Source organism: Ctenocephalides felis, unplaced genomic scaffold, assembly GCF_003426905.1.
Source record: "Ctenocephalides felis isolate EL2017-DRISC unplaced genomic scaffold, ASM342690v1 CF-g0.4_SCAFFOLD_00845, whole genome shotgun sequence".
NCBI lineage: Eukaryota > Metazoa > Arthropoda > Insecta > Siphonaptera > Pulicidae > Ctenocephalides > Ctenocephalides felis.
The window spans coordinates 18,330,427-18,351,907 of NW_020536999.1; the positions used below are offsets into that span (position 1 = coordinate 18,330,427).

General features: G+C 27.5%; 2 protein-coding genes across 3 annotated transcripts in view; both read right to left on the reverse strand.

Moving 5' to 3' along the window:
* Positions 1 to 21,481, reverse strand: part of LOC113364229 — a 118,655-nt gene that overhangs the window by 29,358 nt on the left and 67,816 nt on the right. The window lies entirely within an intron of this gene.
* On the reverse strand, positions 6,628 to 7,453 carry LOC113379749 (receptor expression-enhancing protein 4-like). Its single transcript, XM_026619555.1, has 2 exons — positions 6,995 to 7,453; positions 6,628 to 6,789 (listed from the first exon to the last, which is right to left on the reverse strand). Exons 1-2 carry the CDS (start codon positions 7,451 to 7,453, stop codon positions 6,628 to 6,630), a joined length of 621 nt encoding a protein of 206 aa, XP_026475340.1.

Consider the following 21,481-nt stretch of genomic DNA (forward strand, 5'->3'; position numbering starts at 1 on the left):
AAATCCAAAAAATCGTTTTTTTTGTACTTTAATATTTTCAAAGCTTAATTATTCAAGAATATGTGTACAAGAGATATCTAAAAGTTTTAATTATTTTTGGAGAGACAACAATTTGACGATGATTTTCCTCTTCTGTTTCATTCCATTTGTGAAACTTTAAAAGTGTTTTCCCAAAACTGTCTTTTTCAACACGATATCCACGATTCCTCTAGTTCTACTGAACCGATTCAATTGAAATTTCAGAGAATCTTTTAATAGACTCATCGACAACATTTCAATCTTCACTAGTTTTTAAAAATTCGAGAAACTCAAAAAGTGGTAACATTTTTCATTCAAACAGTTGCTTGTCAATGGATTCAAAGTTTGAACTTCCTATTCTATTTTTTTCGGCCAGCTCTCCAACTATGATGTTAGTTAGCATATAACTAACTATCGATTGGAATTCGCCATAGATAATAATCGTTAAAGCATCGTTCTATGTAAGGATTATAAATAATATGACTGCTTGTAGTTAATTAAGAAATAACTAATTTCGCTCTGGATACAGATAAGATTGAAGAAACGAAGGAACATAGGCCATGTTTTGCATGTAAAATAGTAAAATGGTAAAACAGAACCGGATTCGAAGGGCTCAGGTGATAAAATGTAGACAAATTACTAGGATATGGGCCAATTTATATTGGAAGTCGAGCAAATCTAATATAGTTTCTACTGATATTCCTTTTAGGTCAGTATGCAGATGACAAATTTGTAGCCTGGAACTGATCTCACCATGTCCCTACCATTGTATATCAGTTCTTATTATTTCTTATTATTGAAAGTTATCAATAAATTACTATTTCCTTCCAAAAAGTAACCCAATAACATTCTACTTTGCCTTAATTCAGTTGCTTTCCAATGTAATCAAAAGACGTTTTCGAACACGAATGCAAAATTCCTGTGAAAGCAAATTGGATACAAGCACGGAATCAATTTATATTATTTAATGAAAACATTCGCTCTGCATTCAACATAATAATATATCTTGAATGAAATTTCTTCAATTCAGTTCCAGGAATGGATAGAAATTAATTGGGACATTAAAATTTATATGTCTAATTATAAATTGAGATATAATTGTAAACGATTTTCATATCAAGATGCATTTTTGAAGTGCCTTATATCATTCTATTTTGTATTGTGAAAGTGATTACCAGAAGAATAAGTTTTTGTAGGAAAAAAATTGGGAACTAAAAGTTAGCAGAAAATCAGCAATATTTAAAAATATTTAAATAGAGTTTGTCAATGTATCAATATTTTTGAAGATTAATCAAAATCCAACATGATAAATTGGAAATCATCCTGATGAAGCAAAATTCATCAGAATTTGTCATTATTCATCAAAATTTACTCATAATATCAAACTTTATTAGCTTTAATCAGATTAGATGAGCAGTATCAATAGTATTCATCATAATGAATCAGTATTGATCAAAATAGTATCAGTATAAATTTTATCTAATTTCTCAAAAATAATCAATATGAATCAATTTTTCAAGATTCATCCAACATTAATCAAAATTGATCGATTTTTTAATTCATTTAGCAGTATTCATAAAAGCTTATTAAAAGCCAAATATAAATTTGTCAAAACTCGTAAACTAGAACAAAATTATTTATTATATCAGTATCTATTAAAATATATCAATATTCATAAATAATGTCATAAATTTATTTAAAATTTAACAATTTTAAAATTTATTTAAAATTTAATTTGATTACGTTGTAATCAAAATTTAAAGTAAAAATTTAGTAAAAGCGTGATAAAATTTGATACAATCTATAAATAGTATATTAAATTTAATATTTATCAAAATTTGATAATATGTTGTAAATTCTTGTTGATTACTTATAATATAATTAAATTTAATATAATTCAATATTATAATTGAATTATTAATATAATTCAATATTTTTAAAATTGACATATAGAATATTTATATATTTGATATTTTTTACAAAAATGTGAATATTGACACATTTTATTAAAATTTGATAAATAGTGCAAAATATGACAAAACCTAAATTTATTAACCGTATAATCATTACATCATAATAAATTTTGCTTATAATAATTTATATAATACATGTGTTATAAAAAATTATAATTTGGTGCCTCTTCTATAACATAGTTATCCAATTACACCGTCCATTATTCTAATAAATTACAAAATATCTTCGATAGATATAATGGGCAGAGTTTTGAAGTAATCTCTACTTTCTCCAATAATTTCATATAATAATTTGTAATTTTTCGAAGAAACCACGAAGGAATGACTTGTATTTCGGAAGCATTAATAATATTTTGTGAAAGTTCACCGGTATAAAATAAATTAATGAGTTTGAATTTAATTGCAACATAAATGTTTAGACATAAAATATAATCGAGTTTGATAAATTATAATTTGGTCTTTTTGTTTCTCTTGTGAGCTATTTTAATATGGCTTTTTGTTTGTAACAAATTGTTCTAGTTTTAGAAATATTAGGTTGTCAAATATATCCCTTCCGCCTTTTTGTATTATAAACCAATAGCAAAAAAGCGGAAGGGAGATATTTGACAACCTAATAATTATTATATAAATTGAGGTAAAGTTTCTTGATATTAAACGAGCCTTCATAAATATTGCATACCTATATATTTTTTTTAATTCTAAATTAAAAATTGATGAAAATTTGAAATACTTAATCATTTTATTAGTTTTGTTGAAATTCAACAAATTTGCTAAGTAAATACCACTTTTTGATGAATTTTGATAAATTTAGATGAATCTTGAGGAATTTTTGAAAAACTATGATAAATTTTCAAGAAATATTAGTGATTATTTATAATACTGAGTTAATAATGATGTAATCAAAATAAATTTTAAATAAATTTTAAAATTTTTGAATTTTAAATAAATTTTAAAATTGTTAAATTGTAAATAAATTTTGAAATTGTTAAATTTTATCAAATTTTATCAGGTTTTGTTTAATATCAGATTATAACAAATTTTAACACGTTTTAATAAATTCCATTAAAATTTTGTATAAAAAGCTATACTAATTTTTCAATTTATACATTTTTTTAATTTGTTAAAAATCTATTAAGATTACTGATGTTTTTCTTTCTACTTTATTCAGTTTATTAATTAACAATTATTAATTAATAATAAAATAATTATTCAAGAGCTATCATTGTAATATTGTTATTTATTGTTTGTTATTAATATTTTTATGTATACACATTAATATTTGCATTTTTAGGAAATAAATTAGATAAAAAATTCATGAGCGTCTGACCAAACTATATTATCAAGTTTTATTGAACCCCACCAAAAAAAATTATATAAAATAATATTAAATTTCGTTAAATATCAGATTTAATAAAATATTCACAAAATTGATAAAATTATTAATGAATTATAAAATTTGATCACAGTTTTATATCACATCCAAGATAATTACATTTTAACAAATCTTATCAAATTTTGTAAATAAATCAAATTATAATCATAATATCAAATTATCAAAGATTTTATCATTTTACTAAATTTTCATGAAATTTCGAATCTAATCCTATATTAAAACATTTATACAAAATCTGATATATTTTTTTCTACTTTATTTAGTTATTTTGTTGATTACAAAAATAAAGACTATTATTCTAATATCATATGTATTTTCTTTACAATATTTTTATCTATTTATATTTTTTTATATATAAGTTTTTTGCAATTTCAGCAAATTTAATAAATTTTATGACTAATATTTTTATGTGAATCTTTATTTCATAACTTCATCTTCATACATAAAGCACGATTATCAGAGCAAAACGTTAATTGCGAATATTTTGTAATTTTATAATTAGAGAAACAAATTATTATATTTTGTTCTATATTATATAATATTGTAATCTTAAACTCGGTTAATTGGACAATTAGGAAAACAACTGTCCGTATCAGATGAAGTTTTCTAAAACTTTGTGGAAAATTGATACGGGCAAAAATGATGGTCCACGTGGTTGAAATGTAAAATACCATGAATATGTAAAATATCATTGTTATATGACGATACAATAGAAATAAATCAGTTTCTCTTTACACCCGATGACACCACAATTTCTTTATTATATTACTTATTGCCTTACTGCATCGTGTTAAACTGTACCAAACCATTTGTGTTTTGTATATCACAAAAGGCGACCACCTGGTATGAAATATCCAATGAAAATCATCGGATATTTCATTAACAATCTTCACGGCGTCAAATAAATCAATAATGAAATGCAAAACAACTTGATACTAACACAGGAACGAATAGTGTGAGCGCTGGGAGAAATATTGTAACATACAGTAAAGAAAATGTCAATAATCTCAGGGGCAAAATGTGTGAATTACAACTTCCCCTTTGTGGCCTGATGTCTCTGTATTTTCCAAATAATTTTTATTTCATTTTGTAATTGAATATGTAGAGATTTTATTAGAACAAAAGCTGGAAGTTGTCCACCAGTGCTCTATCTAATTGCACATATAAAATCGTGTTCAAAACCAGTATCTGTATTTTCATTAAATCATTGGTTCACGCCTGGATTTCAATTTGAAACATGACAGTACACTATGTTCGAACCAAATTGGATTGCTAATATACTGTTAAATAATTTAGGCAAAGAGCTAAAGAGAAAAACGTGTTAACCAAGCAAGGAAATATTCCAAGGAATTAGGAAAATAATGCCAAGTTTAAATAGTGTCCAGAAAATTTTTATAAAGGCATCTGAAATCTACCAGAATAACAACTGCTGTTAACTAATTATATTAATAAAATTCATTGTTTACAATAAGCAACAACTATTGTATATTTTCCTGAACCTGTCTGTATTTTCGCTCATATTCTTCTTTAGTGCTAACCCTTACCAGCCCTTAATCCTTTTATTTTCCATATGACCCTATTGTTCCTAATTGGAGGTTTCCAATTATTTATACTAGAAATAGTTTTTGGAAACCAACAAGTTCCTTTAATCAAGGTAATTTTTTGTACAAAGAACAAATTTGTTGTGCCAACCCTTACCAGTTCTTAATCATTTTTAATTCCATTATGACTCCTATTATTCCTAATTGGAAGTTTCCAACGATTTATACTAGAAATAGTATTTGGAAACCAGCAAGTTTTTGTATTCAAAGCCGTTTTTGAACAAAGGAAATAAATTTGTTGTGCCAACCTTTAACAGTCTTTAATCATTTTAAATTCCATTATAATTCCTATTATTTCGAATTGGAAGATTCCAATTATTTATATTAGAAATAATTTTTGGAGACAAGCCTACATTTAATCAAGGTAAGCTTTTGTACGAAAGGAATAAATTTGCTGTGCCAACCCTTTACCAGTTCCTAATCATTTTAAATGCCATTATGACTCCTATTATTCCTAATTGGAAGTTTCTAATGATTTATACTAGAAATAGTTGTTGGAAACCAGCAAGTTACTTTAATCAAGATAATTTTTTGTACAAAGGCAACAAATTTGTTACGCCAACCCTTGCCAGTCCTTAATCATTTTAAATTTTATTATGACTCCTATTGTTTCTAATTGGAAGATTCTAATCATTTATAATAGAAATAGTTTTTGAAGACCAATAGTTTTTTTTAATCAAGGTAATTTTTTGTACAAAGGGAATAAATTTGTTGTGCCAACCCTTACCAGTGCTTAATCATTTTAAATTGCATTATGACTCCTATTACTCCTAATTCAAAATTTTCAATTATTCATACTAGAAATAGTTTTTGGAGACCATCAAGGTAATTTTTTGTATATAGGGAATAAATTTCTTCTTATTCCTGAGTTGCTCCAGGTATCGTTATTGGGCCAATTTTACTAAAGACCGTCTTAATAAATTTTGTACTTCTAGTTTTCATCATTTGATCCATCATATTACTTTTATTGTTTGCAAGAGTAAACTTATTTTTTTCTATTTTTTTGTCAAATTATTGCCACCAACTCTCTGTCTATTACAGGTGTTTGATTTTATTAATTAATGAATTTGGAGGTTTTCACCAGTACCGAACACGTCATAAAGATAAGATAAAAGGCAAACGGTGTTTAGATAATTTAAGTCGCATTTAATTAACGCCTTAGAGGAAATATCAATCATAAAATTTTGAAAAGCATAAAATTAAAACGAATCAGATTATTCTAAACTCACCGAAGAATTTTAATTATAATTATTTTTCAATAGTATAAAATACCATTTAATTGTAATCTAATTTGCAAAGTTAGTTTCCTGTGCTTCGGCGGAACCACATCCGTTTTAAGAAGAAGACGACGGTAGAGAGAAACATGTTATCAGGTAGCATCGATATCAGATATTGACTCTAATGTCTCTAATAACACATGTATATGAATTGACTTAATTTCTTTGATGGATTTAGTTATAACAATTAATTTTATACTGAATTAAAACCTTATTAGAGTGTTCCCAAGCCATTATATAATCATAATTTTCATATCACGTATATATTTCAACAAATAATATATCCTTTATACACAATTCAATTTTAAATCGTCGAATTAAAAAATAGTCAAAAAACTGTTGGATGCCAACAAAAAACCACCAAATTACGTATTGGCAGAATGACTTTTCCTCAAATGCCTAAGATCTTTGAGTCTTTTCAAAATGGCATCATGTTTTGTTGATTCATCTTCCTCAAAACTTCCTTCACCCAAAGATGATGCATCGTTGTTGTATGATCTTTCTGTTAATCGTAATGGAGCAGCATTCTATAAAAATAAACATGATTTTATGGTAATAAAAATTCGTTTTTATTACTTTGTCTGCAAAACAGAAGTGTATTGAGTGCATCATGATGAAGATGCATCACAAAGGGAAACAAAATTGTGACGAATGAAAAAAATGAGAAGCTGAACTTGTCAAACTGTTTCTGATCATTTCAACATCGATTAACGTTTTGAAAATTTTTATTACCATTTCTGTGCTGACCCTTGCAGCAGGTCTAAGAGCTGCATCCAAAACAGTACTCAGTATCCTGCTCGCCAGCCTCATTGAAAACTGGTAACAAGATCCATATCCAATAGCACTGCATTTGACAACAAACCGTTCAATTTGCGGCTCCTTAAGTCTGATCATGGGTTCCACAAAATGGTCATAAATTTTAACAGCTCCTCCAGATATTGGAGACGTCACCCAAGCCAGAAATCCAATTTTGACTTCATAATAAAATGGAACCCAAAATAAAAATGTATCAGTAATGCATTCCAAAGCGACGTAGGCACAAAAGACGACGAAAAATTTGACTTGTCCGTAAAGTTGTTGGAGGACATCATAATCGCACAAAGGATTTGATAGAATTTTGTAACTTTTATAAATTGGATAGGTACATCCAAATATTAGAAATATTAAACGCGCTAGTAGAGCAGAAAACATGTTGAAATCTATTTATAAAAAATTATTTGATGTTATTCTATATTTAGGATAAATTTTGAAAGATTTGTAATTTTTATTACAGCATTTGTTTTTTTTTTATATTTATGATTACTCCGATTTGAATTTTTTCCCTTTGGCAGTTGAAATTAAAAACTAACAAAACAATAATACAAACTAGTTGGTATTGGTATTTTGCCTTGAGGCAAGTTACATAAACTTCCCGATATATGTAAATAATCGAGTTAAACAATAAAAAATAAATTAATTTATGGGTGATTAAAATTATTCCGAGTTGATTCATTAAACATAATTGAAAACAAACGAACACGTTAACTCGAAGTATTTTCTTAAAGCAAATTTTCAAAAATCAATATTTTTTTAATTGAACCAGTTTCCGTAGGAATTTAATGGTTCAGTATGTTCAATAAGACCAAGTACTCTATCGTTATACCAAGTAAATCGTCTAATTTTAATTTTAACAAACGTCAAAAAAACTACTCATTTTCTCAAACTTTGATGAATTTTTAAAGTTAAACTATTTGTCATAAGGCCGTAATATTTCAGTAAGTTCTATAAGACCGTGATATATATCGCCAAAAAAGTTCCATAAAAAACGGCTTAAATTTTTTTTCAACAGTTAATCACAAGAAAACGGCTTGATAGATTTTCACCTAATACTAATCAGTATCATTCCCAAATAATATCGTTCGAACTCGGTAGTGGGCGAAAAGTTTAATACTTGTATTGGCCATTGTAATACTAAACTACTTTTCTCTCAAGATGGTCTTTTTTCAGCCCTGATCTCCGCAATATTTTGAAGAAATCAATGTTTTCCCACCATTTGTATGTGAATTTGATTTCCTTTCTATTGCTCCATTTTCAGCAACCAGATAATTTCAACATCTTGTGAGATCATCTAAAAATAATTTTGTGCACTAATTGTAAAACTTCTAATGGCGAAATGCTTTGGAAATATCTTTGGTGAGAACTCTATTTCCAGCTGCTGGGATGCTTTTATTCTTTTGCGACAATTAAATAACATTGTGTCATATGTGACTGAAATTCATATAAAACGAGTAGATAGTATTGTATTTCATATTGTTTGTAAGTGTCTGGGAAAGTGATATTAATGAGGTGTCTGCAAAGATTTTGTATGTTATCTAAATTACATAATGACCTGGGAGAGAAAGATTATGAGAAAAATGTAACACACATTTGATGTAATTCGAAAAACATATTTGAATACCCACAAAATTATGCCTAAAGTTAACAAAACTAACATATGTTTTAAGATGCACTTTTTTGCTCAGGATATATAACTGGAAATGACCTTCAATTCTAAAGATTATACTTGAAAACAGTATTGATTGATCAAACTAATGGTCTCATGCATTGTTTGGCAATATTATTTACAATAAATTGATAGGGTAGAGGAAAGCTTTAAAATCCACGGGTAAAAAGATCTATTACCGATATCTCAAAAACAAATAGAGTGAAGAATTTTTGACAACAGTATTTGAAAGTAGAGAGAAAAAGATATGTAACAAACCATCACCTTACGACTTAGGAGATGAAGTCCAATGTTTGAAAATCCATAACAAAAATATTTTCTTTCGTTGTTAGATTTTTTGGTTGTGAGCACTGTTGTTTAGTTTACCAGACCTTAATATAATTTTTAAGTATTCGTTATTTAATTGCTTTATTTATTAGATGTATTGTTAATTTTAAGATAAATTTAAGGGTTTCTTTCATATAACCTCTATAAATGCTTACATCTGGGGTAAAAAGGACCAACTGAACTTCACCCTGACAAAGGTGCGAACATTAAAAAATAACAGATAAAAAAGTAAACTAACTTAAAAAAAACTAAATAAATTAAATAGTTATTCCAACTCTACTGATGAATATTTCTGACAAAACACCAGATCAATGTTATATACAGTATGATCTCTGTAAAAAATGTACCCATGAAATTTGTATTTTGCATTGGTTGAATAATGTAGCTATTATTTTGAAAAATTCCTTTAAAATTAAAAATAAGAAATTGGATCTGTTTGACCTCTGTCCATCTCATTCGACCTCTCTTATGGGGTAATTGAATTCCTTCAGAAATAAAGACGTTTTACAAATGATTTAATCAAGAATTTTCTTTGCTATTCAGACTTAGCATTATACGAATATATATATATATATATATATATATATATTATATTATATTTACCCTTTCTGTATGTGTATTAAAGTTTATGAATAGTTCATTTGCGGCTACGATCAAATAACCGGCAACAAACATAGAATATTCCTGCAGACTGTAATTTAAAATGAACATGTCTACATATAAATATTTGTATCCTCATATCTGTATAAGAAAAAAACTATAATTGTCGTGTAATTCAGTATATCTTCTTTGAAATCAAAGAACATAGATAGAATTAACCAAGCCAAGAGCAGAATTCACGATTCATATAGATTATTATTTTGACCTTTTGCAAAGAAACTAACTTCTTGGTTCGCATACTATAGGAAATCTTGCGTAACCGACGTTGAACGGCCTTTCGAATGCCTACGGAATTTCAATAAACTATAAAGAATTTTGTATAATGTTATCAGACATGTTTTATAATCAAATATTGAAAGGTTAAAGTAGAATAAAATTTGAATTGGTTTGCATTAAGATATACATTTAATGGTTTGACATATTACAAAGTTGTAAAGACTAATGTAATTGTTTTTATGAGTCAATCATATTTTTATTGAAATTATTAGATTCAGCCTTCCAACTCGTTACCCATACTTTGAGTATGAAATTAAAAATTATATTTATTTTTTATCAAATTCTGAAGATTTTAGATTAAGCAAAAAAAAACTTGTGTGTTTGTATTTTTTATCTATTTAAAAAAAGAACTGAATATATAAATGTATAAAATAAATATATATACCTAATATGTATACGTATAAAACATGCAAATTAGAGTGTGAGCTAAAGTTTAAAAAAAAGACTGCGTAATTATACCAATATAGTTATTAATTTTATTAATTTATTTTGCTTAACATCTTAATCTAATCAACATCAATATAATTGACAAAAATAAGCAATATACAAAAAAAATAGTATTTGTTTCAAATAAAACCGGTATGCCAAAAACACACCTAACCTTGTTCATGCCCTTGTTCTAAGTTGCCAGCAAATGGCTGTTGCCGGTTGCATGTGGAACATTTGAATTTTGTTTTAAATTTAATTATTTTTTTATTATTATTTTCAATGTTAACATAAAATATATCAGTATTAGTAGGTATTGACCTATATTTTAGTAATTTGGTTTTATTTATGTTTCGCCCCTAAGAAAGTTCTTTTTTTGCATTTTTCTCACCCTCGTTTATCGTTATGAAAATTATCAATTAACCAAAGTATGATAATTTGTCTATGTATTTCTTATTTTTAGACCTTTTCCATCTATGATTTTACTTAAATGCTTCCATTTATACATATAGGTATTCAATTCTCCAAATTATTTTTTTTCGCATTAGTACGGTTCTGTCGTTCAAATTCTCCTACTTTAATTAATCGATAATTATCATTTTGCAACCTTAAATTGGACAGAGTCAGCAATTCTAAAAAGCTTATGAACAAATGCTATATTTAATTACTGATATGTATTTAATAACTCTATAAAGAACTCTGTACAGTTCAATTAAAATATAAAATAATAGCTTTAAGATATTTCCAACGATCGATATTCTCTATTCAATCCAATTCTGTACAAGATTGAATAGAAGTTTCCTCGAGCTCAAACGAAATATATTTATACAGAAATGCATTTCATTAACAACTCTGTCGAATCTTTTCAGTTCTGATTCAACATTTTATTTCATATCTTTTATTTCCGTAGTTCGAATCGTAATATTTGAAAACGTATCGCGAATGAGATTACTCGCATATTATCTTACTCGGCGAAACAGGATGTTTCTCTTTATAATTTCATTTATGCATTTTTCATCTTCTCTTGTCAAAACCACCGAGCGATTGCAGAAATTCAAACAGAAATGAACTGAGAAATAAAATCATAAATTATTTTTTATCATAAAATATTTTTTAATTGCCTTAACAAAGTGGCTTGATTATAGATAGCAACCTAAGTGATAGTCCTATCTCTTGAGACTAATTTTGTCTTAAAATTTCTGCCACTCTAATAAATTTTTTATTGGTGCCCGGTTAGGAGCATAATTACGTGAAAACATATTGCTTGATATCAGGCTGACTTATAGATCAGTAATTTCCTAAGTAGTCCGATAGGCCCACAGAAACTCACGACATCTCTCAGGGGGTCTACGTCAACAACAAAAATTCTGGGTCCACAAAATGAAAATTTGGCGGTTCAGAGCTGTGGATCGGAATGCAGTACGTCAATATCTATTTATTATTTATTAATAAAAAGTCAAATACAATATTTATACATAAAACTAAAAAGTGAACAAAAATATTGTTACTTTTTATGAAAATGTAAGTTTTAGCATAATTAGTCAATCGACTTGTGGACGCAATATGGTTGAGCTTGTAAAGACCCTATTTGCTGACTGACTGAGTATTTCAAGATGCTAAAGATAAAAGACGTTTTAATAGTTATGAAATCTTTCAACAAAAAAACATGTAGACTGGACATCAATTAGCCAGGAGAAGTGAGGTTAAACCTTACGAAAATTGTTGTCAAACATTGATCAATAGAAAGTTTTATTAGTTTTTAATCAAATAAGTATTTTGTTTAATTCCAGTCCTGTATTCAATCTAACAAACTACTTCCTCTGCTTTATAATTCAGTTTTCTCGCGAACATCCGCTACTCTGATCTTTTTTTTCTCTCAGCATATTCCTCACAGAACAAAATTCTTGCGGTTTTTCTGCATTTATCCAACTTCTTCCGTAGTTACATCTCCAACGATTTTATGGACTCGTAAATTGATTGAAAGGGATACATAAATATTATTTAGATTTTTTATTATTTATTCATATAACCATTTTTTTTAAATGACACGTGATTAGTTGTATGATTTAAATTTGATTTGCAGGAACCAACAAATTTCTTAGAATGAAATTAATCTCAATTTGTTGTCCAAATATTATTTGACAATTAAAAAAGAACTCATATTTTTAAAAATCAAATATTTCTGATCGGTTACAAGGAATAGATATATAATAATGTTCAACGTTATTTTACAAGGAAACAATCTAATTTGTACTAACGATAAGGTGACCATCTTTTTTTAAGTCAAAACCGGGACATAGTTTGAAAATCCAGGAATGTCCCTGCCAAACCTGGACCTACGGTGACCTTAGTACTCAAAATAGTATAAATCTCGAAGTGAGACATAAAAAAATCTATTATTTACGTTTTTAATGTCCATTTAATTTTTTTTTTCTATTTATTTTTCATAGCAAGCTATACAAAGTACATTCAGCTATACATTGTTACAGGTATATATTATTTGACTGCGTGAGAAGAATCGCTATCCAGCGGTAGCACCTTCTTAGATGTTATTATGTTTTTAATATCCATTTCATAATATTTTTTTTACAATTTTGTTTGAACGTTAAGATTTTAGTTTCCTAAATGTGGTATATGATTATATATCATTTTCCAGAAACCTTGAGGCCTTTATTTTCACCGTGAAATTTTCCACCTGGAAATATGTTGTATAAATTACCTAACACATTTTCCTCGAATTACATTTCCCAATACGTGAAAATCATTCTTGCGTTAAATTATCTTCGACATATCAAAGGTGAGATATTGAATATCGAAAACGTGATTTATCAAACCTGATACGAAAGATTCAATGAATATGGAAATGTAGATATATATATATATATATATATATATATATATATATGTGTGTATATATATATATATATATATATATATAATCTTACTTATTCAAGTTGGTATCTGGCAACTATGTTCGACTTGTGGTACGACCCCTAGATGTAGTTTGCAATTTTTTACAAATAAAATAAAAAATTCAAAGTTGTTATATAAATTCTAGTAGTAAATTACTACATACCAAAAACATTCAATTTCCAACCAAACACTTACCTTAAATAGAAAATTATCGATCTACATTGTAGTAATCTTTTACAATTTTGCAGACTTTTTATCGATTTCCTTGTATAAACAGCGCCTGTCTGATTCGAGATTCTTTGAGGCTTTGAGTCGGTTACTATGTAAGAAAAAAATTGAGTAGGAAAAAAATTATTCTGATGATTGAACAAAAAGAGTCAGAGTCAGAATCGAGCCGAGGAAACATGTACTTATCGAGTCTTACGGTTCATTTGTACGTCAACGAGCGCGACGTTTCGGATTCAATTATCCGATGTCAGACTCAGGTTCTCTCTTTGGCTACTTTGCGGATTTGCATATAACGAGGTGATAGACACTAAGCTAGTAGAAATTGATCAGAGGAACTAGAGAGTGAGCTTCTACGATGTTGTCAATTAAGATAGAGAACTAGTTGTAAGTAGTATTTTGGCGTGCACACACACACGCACACACACATACACACATATGCACACATACACACACATACATCCATTTTTTCTAAGGTATGCCAAAATGTTCAGAAACCTCTGAAACGTAAAGATATATAAAAAAATTCATTTTCGATTTTTTTGCGATTACTATAACTTACCCTACGGGAAGTTAAAAAATAGAACCTGAAGTCTTTTAGTTGCAAGACCAAGATCTGTAACCAAAGATACAAAAAAAAGAAAACTGATATCACTAAAAAAAACCTAGAACCTTGTAGTTGCAAAACTAAAACGTGTAACCAAAGAGCCAAAAGCTCTTACCAAAGAACTAAAGCTCTTTCTTACCATGCAATTTGATATCTGAGATTTTTTTCTCAAAAAACTAAAAAAAGAAAACTGTTATTACTAAAATAGATCCTGGAACCTTGTAGTTGCAAGACCAAGACCTCTTACCAAAGAGCCAAAAGAAGAAAAAACGATATCAGTAAAATAGAAAAAAAAATTGATATCACTAAAATAGAACCTGAAACCTAGTAGTTGCAAGACCAAGACCTCTAACCAAAAAGCCAAAAAAAATTAATATCACTAGAATAGGACCTGGAACCTTGTAGTTGCAAGACCAAAGCTCATACGAAAGAGCCAAAAGCTCTTACCAAAGATCCAAAAGCCCTTACCAAAGAACCAAAAGCTCTCTCTTACCATTTAATCCGGTATCAGAAATTTTTTCCTCATTTTCGCACTGTTTGTAATAAATACCATGAATGAATGAACTCCATGCCCATATGATTATTATTCTCGCCTTCGCCCAACAAACACGTTTGTTTGTATACAAAGCACATTCGTTCGTTGAGGCACTTGTTACTTTACTTATACTGTTATGTAAGGTCATATCCGTGCGCCCATGTGGACGGTACGTGCCTCGTTTGCACGGAAGATATTGTTCGAGATTTGACACGACTCTGGTGGGCCCTGGGTAATAGAGATGTATTAAAATCAAGATAGGGCCAGAATCTGTTTTCTTAAGAATATGGTGTTTGCTAAAAGGCACAAGAATTACGATGTACCCGTGTCAAAATTTAAGAGATTTTAAACCCTTTTCACGAAAGAGCGTGAATATCATTGAAACGATGCACCTTTTCTGGAAATCTCAGAAAGTGCTTAGCAAAAACCCAAGGTACCTAATAATTCGACATTTTAAAAGCATCTGAAAAGGTTTTATTTTATTAATTTGTTATAATAAAATCTGGATAACTTTTTTTAGCAATAGGGTATGGAGCAACACAAAGATCCAATTTGACTTTCAGTAATTATTCTGTTTAAACTAAATGAATTACTTGACAACACAACATCGAACAACTATCGGACTACATTCAGTAAAATTTCTAGTTAAATCCTAATTATATCAATATTTATTATATTTTTCTAAATTTTGCCATCTGCTCCTTTTTGCAGCATAGAGGGGGTAAAATGGCATAACCTGGTGGCAAACAGTTCTAACGTCTTTTAGATTTTACAAAATAATAACTGCATTATTTAACCAGTGTCAAATACAAATTTTATGTGTACATTTTTTATAAAGATTTCTTTGTATATAACCTTGATCAGGTATTTCGAAAAATAATCATCAGCAGATTTGCAATTTATTCTTTGTTAAAAATGAAGAATTCTCTTATTTTAAATTGGTATTAAAACAGCTAAAAAATCTTTGAATTTTAAATTTAAACATTTAAATCAATATCATAAAAATATTTTTTTTTGATTTTAAAAAGATTTTTTTAAAATAATAGCTACACTTCTATTCCAATGTAAAATACAAATTTTATGTTTAAATTTTTTATAAAGATTTCGTTGTATATAACCTTAATCTGGTATTTCGAATAAAATATTTATCAGCAGGAGTGGAATAAGTATCTATTAATGTAATTTATCTCTTATTATTAAAGTAAAGTAATAATTTCTAATTGGTATTAAAGGAGCAAGAAAAATGCTAAAATTTTAAATTTAAACATTTAAATCAATATCGTAAATGTCAGCAAAATAAAATAAACTAATGCAAGATTTTGCAAAAAAACAGGTGTAAAGTCTATAAATACAAGTAAATAAAAAATACTTAAATATATTACTACATCATCTTAAATTAATGGTTTCATCATGATGGTAATCAGTTACACTTCAAAATTGTTTTTATATCTTTTGGTAAAATCAAATCTCACTCTATGATTAATGTTAAATTGATTTTCAGATATAAAGACATTCAATACTATAATCATTTTATATATAAATAACCCATAGAACCATTTTATTTATTGCTGAGTATAAAATTAATTGACAGTAATTAGCAAATAATATAAATATAATCAAGAAATAAACTTGTTACTTATACTGTTATGTAAGGTCATAACCGTGAGCAACAGATAAAAGATTATTCATCATGACTTTACTAATATACAAACATATATATATATATATATATATATACATATTTATATATATATATATATATATATATATATAAGTATAAAGATGGTATCACATGGAACTCCAATAGCAAAAATGTCGATTCAAGTCAAGATAAAATATAGCCAAGTCGAGATGATTCAAGTAGAGATAAGATAGATTCTAGACTAGATCTAGGTTCAGATAATATTGACTCGAGACTAGATAAAATCGATCCAAGCTGAGATAAATTTATATTCGATACTAAATAAAATCGATTCAAATAGAGATAAACAGATTCAAGACTAGATTTCAGTCCAGATAATATTGATTCAAGAATTGATAAAATCGATTCAAGTAGAGATAAATTATATTCAATACTAAATAAAATCAGTGCAAATCCAATTAAAATTTCTTCACAAAATCAAATTGACTAAAGTCAAATCAACAAATTCGAAACTAGGCGAAATGGATTAAGTAGAGATAAAATATTATATTCAAGAGACAATATATATTCAAATATAAAACCCATTCGAGTTAAGTCAGAAAAGGAAACTTCGATTCTTTAGATTATTAAAATAATATGAAAGAGCTTCTGAATTGATGACAAATAGGTTGAAAATGTGTGATATTAGTCAGTATTCCTATTTTTTGTATAAATTGATTTCTTTGGCGGATATTTGACATTTTCAATTCTATTTGGATAAAAATGGAATGATGCTTTCATTCATTTTTTACTAACATATTTTACAAAATAATTTATATTTACAACATTAATTTTGGAGTTTTTTAACTTCCCGTAGGGTGTTATAGTAATGGGCCAAAAATCGAAAATGAAAATGTTTGCATATCTTCATGTTTAGGAGGTTTCTGAACATTTTGGCATACCTCAGAAATAATGGATGTGTGTGTGTGTTTTGTGTGTCCGCAATTTTTCGTCCACGTTTTTGGGCGCACGGATCAACCGATTTGAATTATTCAGAAAACATTCGATACCTATTAGTAGGGAGATGTGCTAATTAGTTTTAGGCAAAGGCAGGTCCAGCCGTTCAGAGATACGGAGCAAATTGCAGAAAATAGACATAAAGTTTTTGAGAAAACAGAGTACCGATTTGAATGATGCAAAGAACATTTAATTTGTAATGATTGAGAGATGTGGTGAGAAGTTTTTCGCAAAGGCAGGCCCAGCTATTTCGAATGTACGGAGCTAAAAGGCACGATGGCATACACCACTAGTTTACATTATTTCTGGCTGGCTTGATGAACTAGGTCCTTAACCATATATTACATTTTTTATTATCATGAATCCTAGTTTCAATTAAATTCAATCTTCTATTCTATTCATATATTATATTCTCTTCTAATAAGGATCAATGAACTGTCTCCATTGTCAATGAGGCGTTTGTTGTCTGCCAGTTATTCAAGAATGCATTTTATGAAAAAACTCATAAACTATCAGAACAACGGTTGCTTCATCCACAATAATAAAAAATATAAATTATTATTTTTATAGGCTGACTTTATACAAAACGAAATAGATAAAAAAAACAACTCAAAACGTTCTCAAAAAATCAACAATGGTCAAGAGTGTTAAGTATGCATTTTTCTTTTATAAAATATGAGCTTTTCTTATAAAACAAGATTGCAGTGTGTAATTTTAGACTTGAAGCCTAAAATTAAAATTTAAAAAAAAAACTGATAAAAACTATTTCACCAGACCTCGCTCAAATGTTAAAACAATTAATTTTTACTAATAAGGCGCCAGTTCTATTAACAAACGTGCCCTTTGGAGCAAATGAATTCGAACCCACACAAAACGTTCACTAATTTAAAAATAAATACTTATATATATATATATATATATATACATTGTTTCAGGAGCATAAATATTTTTTCCACGTACGATAAATCAATAACGATTATTGAATTTTTCAGCCTGGTATTCATAAAAATGTCATCACGAAAACGTGATGTTATTATTTATGTTAATTACTTCCAAAAAATTTTCCTACATGGGAACTTAAACATTTTAAAACATTTTTCCGTTGAGAATAATTTCAATAAATTCAAGAATTTTAAAATATTATTGTTTTAATGTCAACGATGTTTTAGAAATAGTTTTGTCCAAAGCGACAATGTCGGAGGATAAGATTGAAAAATATTTTATATTTGAATACGTAACATTTCAAATTAATCTAAACAGAAATATGTCGATTAAATATGTGAGATAGTATAACGGAATGATATGTTATTTAAATAAGATAGATGTATAGAATACTTTTTGATAATTAAATATAAATATGACTAAAATTCTGCGAATTATCCATACTATTTGACTAGATAAGAATCGAATCGTGTGAAATTATTCTATAAGAGAAATATCAAATTCCAACTGAAAAAAATGGACTCGTTAAAGACAGATTTGAATCTAAACTCATATCGTTAATTTGAACTATGTAAAAATCGTTCAGAACCAAGTAAAAAAATTAGTTTATCAAGAATAGAATAAAACATTATTATTTCTATAGGATGAAATTTGATTTGATTATATGAAATATGAAACAAGAAGCCTAAATATCTTCAAGAAAATTTATACAAAAATCAAATCAACTGAAATAAAAACCAATATTGAATAAAAATTGAATCGGTTAAAAATAAGTGAGAATCGATTCCAATCAAATAAAAATCGATTCCAATCAAATCATTATTTAGAATTGATTCCAATCAAATGAAAATCGATTCGAAATCGTACAAATCAAGTGAAGTTAAATCAATTCAAGTCAAAGCGAAAATTGAAAAAATAAATATAAAAAGAATCAAGTAAATAATTTATTAATTGAGAGTGACAATCAAATAAAAATCTATCCAAACCAAGTGATATTCATTATAATTATACTGAAATCAATTATAAGCAAGTAAAAATCGATTCAAATCAAGCAAAAATCGATCCAAACAAAGTTGAATTGGATTTAATAAAAATCGTACAATTCAAATTAAATGAAATCCAATTAGGTAAAAGCCAACATTAAATCAAATTTGAACAGATTAAAAAAAAATTTATTAAAGTTAAGGAATTAATTCATTGAGAGTGAGAATCCATTTTAATTAAATAAAAATCGATTTGAATAAAAATCTATTGAAATTGAGCCGAAATCAATTATAAAAAAATGAAAATCGATTCAAATCAAGTGCAAATCGATTCATGTGAAGTTAAATTCGATTTAGTGAAAATCGTACAAATCAAATGATGTTAGATTCGTATCAAATCAAAATAGAGTCGAATCAAATGATGAGCGATTCGAATTAAATGACTAATGGTTAAAACTAAAATCTATTATGATGATTCGAATTGACAAATCAGCATTTTAAGACAGTGTATTATATATAATAAGTTTAGTACGATTTGCTTAGCATTTTGAGGTTACCGAAAAATAAAAAAATTGGTCAAAAAAGTATTGAAAAATTGTATGGAATGAAAATTATAAATATCAGAAGTTCTTCAACCTAAACTTTAATGATTTGCAAGAATAACTAGTTGCTGACAATAAAACTATTTCTGTCAAAGCATCGTTGCTCGTTTTCTGTCCGTTCGTCCGACAGACCACATATAATTAAGTTAATTCTTACCAATTAAAATAATAGCATAAATGATATGTTTTATATAATATGTACATATATATACATATATATATATATATAAGAAAAAATTCATGTTCTTGTTTTGCGCTTGGTTGAATTCCACAACTCCAAAAGCAGTCGTCATGGTATAAGGCAATCTTTAAAGTTATATTTACATAAAATATGTATTAGATTATGATTTTTATAAATATTATGCGAAATTATATATAATTGTATTTTGCGAAAATACAGTAAAGCTCAGAGGTTTAGTAACATTTTAGGAACCAACTGAAAAACTGAAGACCGCGGTATAGAAGACATTATTCCATATTCCAAATTTATAAATTAAATTTAAAATACAGTCCAATACTAACTTAATGAGATTAATATTTCAGATATGATTAGAACTATTGTTTAACTATTAAACAGTCAAATTAATTATCACTGTCTATAACTCTTTTTTAGAAAAAAGGTTGGGAACACCCAGTTCTAAATAATATATTCGAATCACATACCACAAAATTTAGGTTTACAACGACTAATAATAATTATACTCGTTAGTTTCGGCTTATATAATATCGATTATGTTATTTATTTTTAGAGTATATAAAATCTCACAATCTTAAATAAGATCTAATTAATTAACTTGTTGATTAAGTGATTCAACACAAAGAGTGTTAAATGGTAATTTAGAGTTTATATAATTTTTAGGAAGTGCTAATATACATTTAATGGTAATTTTATTCCAAGGTTTTAAGATAATTGTATTGATTGTGTTTTTGCACAATTTAAATATTTATTAAATAACTATAAAAATTTTACTCATCTGAGCAATGATTTCAACTAGTGGTAATGGCATTGTGCCTTAAGGCAAATTGCTGGAACTTCCCGTACCATAATGAAATTTTCGAGGAATATTAAATGCTTTCAAATAGGTAGATAGATAAAATATGATTTTTTTTAAATTAAAAAAAAAATTATAAAAAATTCTTTACCCAAAAGCAATCGTTCCGTTAACACAAGCAGAAAGTTTTTTAAATCATTCAAATCGAATGCTTAGTACTCTCAAAAACTGCCATTTTTTGCACATTTAGCTCTGTATCTCCGAAACGGCTGCACCTGTTTTTGCCAAAATCTAATCACCACTTTGCGAATCGAATGTTTTTTGAATTGGTCGATCTGTTCTCTTAAAAACTGTCATTTTTAGCACTTTTTGCTCCATATTTCCGAAGCCGCTGAACGTGCCTTTGCCAAAAACTAATAAGCACATACCCCATTCAACAGGAATCGATAGCTTTTTGAATTTTGCAAATCGAATCATCCATACGCCCGAAATCGTCGACAAAAAATTGTCTCCACACATACACACACACATACATCCATTTTTTCTGAGGTATGCCAAAATGTTCAGAAACCTCTGAAACGTGAAGATATGCAAAAATTTTGATTTTCGAT

What these genes read in the sequence shown, in the direction of transcription:
- LOC113379749 (XM_026619555.1), bottom strand. Translation starts at nt 7,453, where the DNA reads ATGTTTTCTGCTCTACTAGCGCGTTTAATATTTCTAATATTTGGATGT. An exon ending in CAAGGGTCAGCACAGAAATG is followed by an intron (nt 6,790 to 6,994) that starts GTAATAAAAATT and finishes TTATTTTTATAG; the next exon opens with AATGCTGCTCCATTACGATT.